Consider the following 11194-nt stretch of genomic DNA (forward strand, 5'->3'; position numbering starts at 1 on the left):
TATTAACCCCTAATCTGCCCCCCTCAACGTCGCCGACACCTGCCTACACTTATTAACCCCTAATCTGCCGAGCGGACCTGAGCGCTACTATAATAAAGTTATTAACCCCTAACCCGCCTCACTAACCCTATCATAAATAGTATTAACCCCTAATCTGCCCTCCCTAACATCGCCGACACCTAACTTCAATTATTAACCCCTAATCTGACGACCGGAGCTCACCGCTATTCTAATAAATTGATTAACCCCTAAAGCTAAGTCTAACCCTAACACTAACACCCCCCTAACTTAAATATAATTTTAATCTAACGAAATTAATTAACTCTTATTAAATAAATGATTCCTATTTAAAGCTAAATACTTACCTGTAAAATAAATCCTAATATAGCTACAATATAAATTATAATTACATTGTAGCTATTTTAGGATTAATATTTATTTTACAGGCAACTTGGTAATTATTTTAACCAGGTACAATAGCTATTAAATAGTTAAGAACTATTTAATAGTTACCTAGTTAAAATAATAACAAATTTACCTGTAAAATAAATCCTAACCTAAGATATAATTAAACCTAACACTACCCTATCAATAAATTAATTAAATAAACTACCTACAATTACCTACAATTAACCTAACACTACACTATCAATAAATTAATTAAACACAATTGCTACAAATAAATACAATTAAATAAACTAGCTAAAGTACAACAAATAATAAAATATTTACAAACATAAGAAAAATATTACAACAATTTTAAACTAATTACACCTACTCTAAGCCCCCTAATAAAATAACAAAGCCCCCCAAAATAAAAATTCCCTACCCTATTCTAAATTAAAAAAGTTACAAGCTCTTTTACCTTACCAGCCCTGAACAGGGCCCTTTGCGGGGCATGCCCCAAGGATTTCAGCTCTTTTGCCTGTAAAAAAAAACATACCATACCCCCCCCCAACATTACAACCCACCACCCACATACCCCTAATCTAACCCAAACCCCCCTTAAATAAACCTAACACTAAGCCCCTGAAGATCTTCCTACCTTGTCTTCACCATACCAGGTTCACCGATCCGTCCTGGCTCCAACATCTTCATCCAACCCAAGCGGGGGTTGGCGATCCATCATCCGGTGCTGAAGAGGTCCAGAAGAGGCTCCAAAGTCTTCCTCCTATCCGGCAAGAAGAGGACATCCGGACCGGCAAACATCTTCTCCAAGCGGCATCTTCAATCTTCTTCCATCCGGAACAGCCAATAGAATGCGAGCTCAATCTGATTGGCTGATTGGATCAGCCAATCGGATTGAACTTGATTCTGATTGGCTGATTCCATCAGCCAATCAGAAAATTCCTACCTTAATTCCGATTGGCTGATAGAATCCTATCAGCCAATCGGAATTCGAGGGACGCCATCTTGGATGACGTCCCTTAAAGGAACCGTCATTCGTCGGGAGACAACGGAAGAAGAGGATGGATCCGCGTCGCCTGCTTCAAGATGGACCCGCTCCGCACCGGATGGAAGAAGATTGAAGATGCCGCTTGGAGAAGATGTTTGCCGGTCCGGATGTCCTCTTCTTGCCGGATAGGAGGAAGACTTTGGAGCCTCTTCTGGACCTCTTCAGCACCGGATGATGGATCGCCAACCCCCGCTTGGGTTGGATGAAGATGTTGGAGCCAGGACGGATCGGTGAACCTGGTATGGTGAAGACAAGGTAGGAAGATCTTCAGGGGCTTAGTGTTAGGTTTATTTAAGGGGGGTTTGGGTTAGATTAGGGGTATGTGGGTGGTGGGTTGTAATGTTGGGGGGGGGGGTATTGTATGTTTTTTTTTTCCAGGCAAAAGAGCTGAATTCTTTGGGGCATGCCCCGCAAAGGGCCCTGTTCAGGGCTGGTAAGGTAAAAGAGCTTGTAACTTTTTTAATTTAGAATAGGGTAGGGAATTTTTTATTTTGGGGGGCTTTGTTATTTTATTAGGGGGCTTAGAGTAGGTGTAATTAGTTTAAAATTGTTGTAATATTTTTCTTATGTTTGTAAATATTTTATTATTTTTTGTAACTTAGTTCTTTTTTATTTTTTGTACTTTAGCTAGTTTATTTAATTGTATTTATTTGTAGCAATTGTGTTTAATTAATTTATTGATAGTGTAGTGTTAGGTTAATTGTAGGTAATTGTAGGTAGTTTATTTAATTAATTTATTGATAGGGTAGTGTTAGGTTTAATTATATCTTAGGTTAGGATTTATTTTACAGGTAAATTTGTTATTATTTTAACTAGGTAACTATTAAATAGTTAATAACTATTTAATAGCTATTGTACCTGGTTAAAATAATTACAAAGTTGCCTGTAAAATAAATATTAATCCTAAAATAGCTACAATATAATTATAATTTATATTGTAGCTATATTAGGATTTATTTTACAGGTAAGTATTTAGCTTTAAATAGGAATAAGTTATTTAATAAGAGTTAATTTATTTCGTTAGATTAAAATTATATTTAATTTAGGGGGGGTGTTAGTGTTAGGGTTAGACTTAGCTTTAGGGGTTAATACATTTATTATAGTAGCGGTGAGGTCCGCTCGGCAGATTAGGGGTTAATAATTGAAGGTAGGTGTCGGCGATGTTAGGGAGGGCAGATTAGGGGTTAATACTATTTATGATAGGGTTAGTGAGGCGGATTAGGGGTTAATAACTTTATTATAGTAGCGCTCAGGTCCGCTCGGCAGATTAGGGGTTAATAAGTGTAGGCAGGTGGAGGCGACGTTGAGGGGGGCAGATTAGGGGTTAATAAATATAATATAGGGGTCGGCGATGTTAGGGCAGCAGATTAGGGGTACATAGGGATAACGTAGGTTGCGGCAGATTAGGGGTTTAAAAAAATATGCAGGTGTCAGCGATAGCGGGGGCGGCAGATTAGGGGTTAATAAGTGTAAGGTTAGGGGTGTTTAGACTCGGGGTACATGTTAGAGTGTTAGGTGCAGACGTAGGAAGTGTTTCCCCATAGGAAACAATGGGGCTGCGTTAGGAGCAGAACGCTGCTTTTTTGCAGGTGTTAGGTTTTTTTTCAGCTCAAACAGCCCCATTGTTTCCTATGGGAGAATCGTGCACGAGCACGTTTTTGAGGCCGGCCGCGTCCGTAAGCAACTCTGGTATCGAGAGTTGCATTTGCGGTAAAAATGCTCTACGCTCCTTTTTTGGAGCCTAACGCAGCATTTGTTTAAACTCTCGATACCAGAGTTAAATTTATGGTGCGGCCAGAAAAAAGCCCGCGGAGCGTTAACAGCCCTTTTACCGCCGAACTCCAAATCTAGGCCTTTAAATTTTATCCCAAATTAGGATCGATCCCCAGCTAAAATTATGTGAGAAAAGTTAAGAAAAAACATTTAATAAACTTCAAATAATCTTCTAAAATACCCCTCAGGCAACCCCACACCTTAATTACTGAGGTGCCTTACCACTACCAATTTAGACCGGATCACCCAAAAATGGAGAAAAACAACTTTTTCCTCAGAAACGTTATGAAGACCGCAACTGCCAAGCTCAAGTTATTGCTGTGAAACAGAGAGGCACCACTTCCTGGTACACTGAGTACCAGAAATATCCGTTTTTTCAAACCTGACAGTTTAAAATGTTGCATCATTTTATTTTAAAGCAAAGGGGAAATGAATAAACTGCTGAAATAGAAAATTTAGCCTTACTTTCAGTTGAAACTTATATTGTTTTATCAAGTAAATATGTGTCAGAAAATAAAGCCTAATAAAAACATTTTACCCTTTCTTTTTAAAAGAGTTTAAATGTTAGTCTCATACATGCCCCAGTGTAACTCATACAAGAGGATTATCTATGTCCCAATAAAAAAGCACTTTGTTAAGTGCATGGTCTCCCCAGCTGGAAGAAAAAACACCTGCTCCGCTGTCCGGCATGTAGACAGTTTACAAGGTATGAGAGGACACCATTGCAGAGACCTTTGAAAAAGAAAGAACAGAGTAGCCAACGCTGGCTTTCTAAACTAGGGCAGCAATTGTTAGGAAAATGCAGTAAGTACCTCTTTACAAGTTCCTGCTTTAAAGCCACCACTACCCGACTGCAAGGAATGACGTGGAATACGGCTATACCTCAAAACTTGCTTGTAGATTAAATCAAATATTTTCTTCAGACACCTAAACTTCACCTCCATGCACCAAAGGCAAAGAGAATGACTGGGGGTTGTGGGTAAAGGAGTGATACGTAGCAGTTTAACTGTGGTGCTCCTTGCCTCCTCCTGCTGGCCAGGAGAGATATTCCCAACAGTAATTACTCAAGCCGTGGACTCACCATATCTTAGGAAAGAAAAGTCATTTGGGTGGCTTATTTTTCACTAATACTTGGAGATATATATATAACATTTAGGTTCAAATGCCATCACTCTCTATTATATACCATAAAACATTGCCTCAATACTTTGAACTGCATCCCCTAAGAAACTTCAATCTAGTTCTGCCAGTGCATAGAATATCATTTTATCCATTATAGTCAGTGTAATTAAAAATAAAAGGATATATATAAAAACATGCCAAAATCAGACATTTAAGTTCTACAGTTGTATGCTGTCCTTTTATAAACCACCAGCTAAATAGTACTATTTTATTTTTAATTTTTAGTGTATCTTCATTGAAACTATATAGTAAAATGCAAATGTGTTACTTGTGCAACTTAATTATAAACTTCACAATCTGTACTTAATATGTATAAAAATATTACAAACAATTGAGTCTATGATGAATATGAGAGGGGATTAGGGTATGTGATGTACAGGGATAACCAACACGGCACCAGTTACTTGTTTGGCACAGAAAGGGTTAACAGATAATTTACAGGAAACAATAGAGATAATAAGTGTGTGAAACCACAAAAGAAAGCTAAGTCTGTGTAGTATCTAACAAGTAATAAATATCAGACCTATGGTATGTGAAAATAGTATATCACAACTTAATATCTTGATCATAAAAACACAAAAAAAATACATCAAAACATTTCATAAAATACAATCAATAAAATCACAATCTCATAAACACAAACACATTCATAAAAAAACGCAAAGGTCAGAAGAGAAGTTCATATGTGAAATAATAGCAGCGTTAAAAAGGATTTTCAGTCCAATTGGTTTTGAATACTTAGGGGCCGAATTATCAAGCTCCAAATGGAGCTTGATGCCCCTTTCTCTGCGCGAGCTTTTAGGCTCGCCGGAAACAGTAGTTATGAAGCAGCGGTCTAAAGACTGCTGCTTCATAACTTGTCCACCTGCTCTGAGGGCTGCGGACATCAATCCGCCAGATCCTATACGATCGGGCTGATTGACACCCCCTGCTAGCGGTCTATTGGCCGCGAATCTGCAGGGGGCGGCATTGCACAAGCAGTTAACAAGAACTGCTTGTGAAATGATAAATGCCGACAGCGTATGCACTAAAACGCATGCACTAAAACTGTAAATAATGCACCAACAAAAGCTATAGTGTTTTTCATGTTTATATATATATATATATATATATATATATTAACATCCTGTTTTAATTTTCAAACCAATATTACTTCCCATCACTTTAACTTTTGCATGTGTTATCCTATGAGTAAGGCTGTTTCTAAAATGTTTTATATTAAGCCATTTTCTTAGAATTCGGAATCTAATGTTTTTAAGAAGTGAACCAAATTAATCACTATATTTTGAAATTACTTTTTATGTGTGCAGGATTGTGTTATTACCCGTTTCCTAAGCCTTTGTTTGGGGGCAGTTTTCTGTATTTCTCTCCACACAAAGGGGCCGAATTATCAAGCTTCAGGCTCGTCGGAAACAGAAGTTATGAAGCAGCGGTCTAAAGACCGCTGCTTCATAACTTGTCTGCCTGATCTGAGGCAGCGGACAGAAATCAACCCGATCTCATACGATCGGGTTGATTGACACCCCCTTCTAGCGGCCGATTGACCGCGAATCTGCAGGGGGCGGCATGGCACCAGCAGTTCACAATATATGCTGGTGCAATGATAAATGCTGACAGCGTATGCAGCGGACATGACACACTACATCGTATTATGTCAGTCCGCACTATCATAAATATACCCAAAGAATATATTATTCCATCAATAAGAGCTTTGCTCATATATAAATCTTTATTCATAATCAGAATAATGTTTTAGAGCCACAACACGTTTTCTTATCTTGTGTTTTGTCATTTCCCAATTTTAGTTGTTAAATTTATCTAGATTTCCCTTTCACCTTCTATAACTTGTCTAAATGTTGTAGGAGGAAGGGAATACATTATTATCCTGTTAGATTTCATTGGATGTGAAGGAAATGATTTATTGTTAAAGGGAAATGAAACCCAAAAATGTTCTTTTGTGATTCAGACAGAGCATACAATTTTAAAAAAGTTTCCATTTTATTTCTATTATTAAATTTCCTTGGTACCCATGGTATTCTTGTTGAGAGGATACTTAAGAAGGTGTCTGGATCACTACATAGCAGGAAATAGTGCTGCCATCTAGTGCTCTTGCAAAACTGCTGCCACATAGTGCTCCAGAAATGGGCAAGCTCTTAAGCATACATCCGTCCCTCCTTTTCAACAAAAGATACCAAGAGAACAAATAACTTTTGATAATTAGCGCTGCGGAATCTGTTGGCGCTCTACAAATAACCGATAATAATAATAAAAGTAAATCAGAAACTTGTTTAAAAAATGCCTGCTGTATTTGAATCATGATGGGTTTCATGTTCCTGATATCCTCTTTTTAATGAGATTTACATTAACTTCTGGTTTATCAATCTAAAGCTGACATCTCTGGTTATTTATTTTTTCAGGGGAGCCTCATCATTTGACCCTTGCTAAAGGAATGATCCTGGTTTTCTTCTTTATTGTCACTGCAGTTTTGGGTGAACCATGGAACAGAATCCGCAACGCCTGGAATAATAAGTTATAAACTGCTGTGATGCGTTTATCTGTAAAGGAATCGCATGTCACGTTTGATGCTAAATAATTTAATAATGTTATATTTTTTTAATGTTTTGAAGAAAAAAGCAACTTTTTATACACAAGTGTTTATAATTAAATTGCAGCCTATTTATTATATAAAATAGACACTTAAAATAATAAAAAAAAAACTTGTGAAATTTTATTTTAGGTTTCTGAAGAGGTTGTTTTTTGGGTTTCTGTTGTCTGATAATCATCTCAGCATGTATAGCTAACTGCTGCAGTGTAGAAAAATCTTTTAGAGTAATAAAGCAAGTTATATTATTATTAAACAGATAAAATGAACTTAAAGGACTGCTAAATACAGTAGCATTGAATAATTGACAAATATGCAATAAAAAGACAACTTTCAAAGTTAGTCCAATTTTCCATCCCCCTATACCATGTGACAGCCATCAGCCAATCACAAAATGCATACAAGTATATACTGTGCACATTTGCACATGCTCAGTAGGATCTGGTACCTCAGAAAGTGTACATATATAAAACATGTGCATGAATCTGAATAATGAAATCTTAATTTCCATCCAATATGAGGAGAGCCCATGGCTTCATTCATTACTTGTGGGAAATACAGAACCTGGCCACCAGGAGGAGGCAAAGACACCCCAGCCAAAGGCTTAAATACCTCCCCCACTCCCCTCATCCCCCAGTCATTCTTTTCCTTTCGTCACAGGAGGATGGCAGAGAAGTGCCGGAAGATTTCGGTGTAGTACTCTTCGGAATGGGACTGGAGTTTTAAGTAGTCTTGTCAGCCTTTCAGTGAGAACATTGACGAATGTTAGGGTCTGGAGATGCAGGGAGAGTCTTTCTGCAAAACCATCCAGACTCGTATTAACAGCTCCTTAAGCAATCAGTGTTGACGAGTTTCACTGCCTGCTTTCTTCCCTCAAGTCCATGTCAGGAGCGATGCTACACACTGTCAAACTTGAGAGGCCGTGTTCCTGTTCCACGGCGTTGATTCTAGTAAGATCCTTCAATTCTTTATCTCTATAATGATAACGCAAGAAGACAGCGTCACAGTGTGGCTCCTTTATTTGTATAGAATCAAGGGTTAATATCTCTGGAAGGTGATTATTGAACAGGGGGGAAAGTATACATGATTGTTTTTTATTGTGTTTTTTGCTGCAACATGTGTGAGATGTGGCTCTGGCAATGTGGAACAGTCAGGTATAGGGATGTTACACCATGCCAGGAAAGAAAAGAATAAGGTAAGCATAAATTTTGTTTTCTTTCCAATGGCAGTGAGACTCCCATTCAATCCATTCAATTACTAGTGGGAACCAATACCCAAGCTAGAGGACACAGAATGGAAGGGAGAAACCAGACAGGTGGACCTAAACAGAAGGCACCACTGCTTGAAGAACTTTCCTCCCAAAGTAAGCCTCAGCTGAGGCAAAAACATTGAATTTGGAAAAAGTATGCAACAAGAACCAAGTGGCTGCCTTGCCACAAAAAATATAATTTTAAAAGCCCAAGAAAAAAGAGACCGCCCTAGTGGAATAAGCTGTAATTCTCTCAGGAGGCTGTTGCCAGCTGTCTCATAAGCGAACCGAATAACACTTCTCAACCAAAAGGAAATAGTAGTAGAAGTGGCCCTCTGGCCCATACGTCTACCAGAGAATACAAGAAGGGCAGTAAATTGTCGAAAATCTCTAGTTGCCTGCAGAGCACGCACAACATCCAGGTTATGCAACAGACGTTCCTTCTGAGAAGGAGGATTAGGACAGAACGAAGGACCCACAATTTCCTGATTGATATTGTGGTCCGATACCACCTTAGGAAGAAATCCCACGTTGGTACAAAGTCCCGCATTATCTGCATGAAATATAAGGTAAGGGGATTACACTGTAGAGCCAAAAGCTCTGAGACTCTACGAGCAGAAGAAATAGTGAGAAGAAACAAAACCTTCCCAGATAATAACTTAATATCAACAGAATGCATAGGCTTAAACGGAGCCTGCTGCAAAACCCTAAGAACAAGATTAAGACTCCATGGAGGAGCAACAGGTTTAAAAACAAGCCTGATTCTGACCAAGGCCTGGACAAAGGAATGAACATCTGGCAAGTCTGCCAGACGTTTAAGCAAAAGAATCGACAGGGCAGAGATCTGACTCTTTAGAGTACTGACTGACAAGCCTATCTCCAGACCCTCCTGAAAAAAGGACAGAAAGTGGGAAGTCCTCACCTGACTCCAAGAGAAACCCCTAGATTTGCACAAAAAAGGTATTTACGCCATACCTTATGGTAAACCTTGCGAGTTACATGCTTACGAGCCTAAATCATGGTATCAATAACCTTCTCAGAAAAACCTTGTTTAAACAAAACTAGGCATCAATCTCCAAGCAGTCAGCTTCAGAGAATCTAGGTTTGGCTGTAGGAAAGGACCCTGAAGTAGAAGGTCTTTCCTCAGAGGCAACTTCCAGAGGGGAAAAGACGACATCTTCACCAGATCCGCAAACCAAATTCTGCGTGGCCAAGCTGGGGCAATTAGAATCACCGACGCCTGCTCCTGTTTGATACAGGCTATCATTCGAGGAAGGAGGACAAATGGAGGAAAAGGGTAAATTAGACCTACGTCCCAAGGAACCGCCAGAGCGTCTACTAGAGCTGCTTGCGGATCCCTTGATCTTGACCCGTATTTTGGAAGTTTGGCGTTTAGACAAGACCCCATCAGATTCCTTCATGGCTAAGGAGCTCTGTGTTCCACCTTGGTGGTTGATATACGCCACCTAAGTAATGTTGTCCGATTGGAATCTCATAAACCGGACCAATCCCAAAGCCCCTGAGCTCTTAAGAAACCCCAAACTGAAAGATCATAGCAAGTTTTTACCGAATGTGTGCTAAACTGGTTTAGCAAGGAAAAAAAAAAAAGCAGATGTTCAACCGAAACATTGTCTCTACCAATCAAGGCAGGTGGTCTAGCGCTTCCAAATTTAAAGATATACAATTTGGCAATTTTAGTCAAATATGCTATAGATTGGATCCGAGAAGATAACTATGTAAAATACTGTCAATTAGAAACCACTATATACAATCCGTATTCTTTAAAAGCATTACTCCACTGTGAACCTACGAAAATCCCAAAAGGCATAGCACAACTCACTGTGATTAATAATGTGATAATTGCATGGCATAAATTTGGTAAAGGGCTAGGAGTGAACACAGGTGTTTCGCGTTTTCTCCCAATTATGGAAAATCCTAATTTTAAGCCAGGTTGTGATAAGAGGGGGATATTTCAAAAATGGGGGGAACAAGGTCTGAAGTGTGTCACAACTCCAAGATATAGTATTAAATACTAGTAAATCATTTGAAGTATTAAGTAGAGAATTCAATTTATCTAAAAAAGAATTTTATGCATATCTTCAAATTAGACACCTATATAGTGTACTACAAAATAAATTTGGATCAAACTGGAGTCTGGGAGAATTAGAAGTAATCAATTCATTTGCACAAAAGAAATATGCAGTTAGTAAGATATATAACCTATACATACTACCACATAGAATGGGTACGAAAGAATAACCATACTCCAAAAGTATGCATATATAGCACTCTAGGCCCTGACTGTAGGACAGGAGTTCCCTAACAGGATTGATAAAATATAACCTTTATTAATAACAAACCTTAAAAACCAAAATTGTTTGGTAAAATGACATACAAAATAAAATGTGCACCGGTATTATTAATGAGTGTACTGTATTATATAGATCACCAAATAATATAATTCGGCCTGTATAAATTCTCAATTAATGTGATCTAAATAGTAATATTCAAGAATTGCTCTCAAATTGCTGAAATATAGAACAACTCACAATAAAGTAAAAAACTCTATCACACAAATGAGCTGAAAACTCAATAAACAATCGCCTAGATTTAGAGTTTTGTCTGTAAAGACCTGCGGTGCTAACAAGGCTTTTTTTTTCCAGCGCACCCTTAAGCCAACGCTGGTATTACGAGTTGTCTGAATGGCTGCGTTAGCCTCAGAAAAGGGAGCGTTGAGCATAATTTAGCTCCACTTCAACCCTCAATACCAGCGTTGCTTACGGTAGCGGTAAGCTGGAAAAACCTAACACCTTCAAAAAAGCAGCGTTCAGCTCCTAACGCAGCCCCATTGTTTCCTATGGGGAAACACTCTCTAAGTCTACACCTAACACCCTAACATGAACCCAGAGTCAAAACACCCCTAACCTTACAC

General features: G+C 38.5%; 1 protein-coding gene across 1 annotated transcript in view; it reads left to right on the forward strand.

Moving 5' to 3' along the window:
* The window catches only part of TCTN2 (tectonic family member 2), a 168821-nt gene extending 161679 nt beyond the window's left edge, over positions 1-7142 (forward strand). Inside the window, exon 18 of the mRNA XM_053701818.1 lies at positions 6829-7142. Coding sequence (XP_053557793.1) covers positions 6829-6947 — 119 coding nt within the window. The 3' untranslated portion in view covers positions 6948-7142. The remainder of the gene's footprint in view (positions 1-6828) is intronic.
* The last annotated feature ends 4052 nt before the right edge of the window (positions 7143-11194 follow it).

Source organism: Bombina bombina, chromosome 2 (genome assembly GCF_027579735.1).
Source record: "Bombina bombina isolate aBomBom1 chromosome 2, aBomBom1.pri, whole genome shotgun sequence".
Lineage (NCBI taxonomy): Eukaryota > Metazoa > Chordata > Amphibia > Anura > Bombinatoridae > Bombina > Bombina bombina.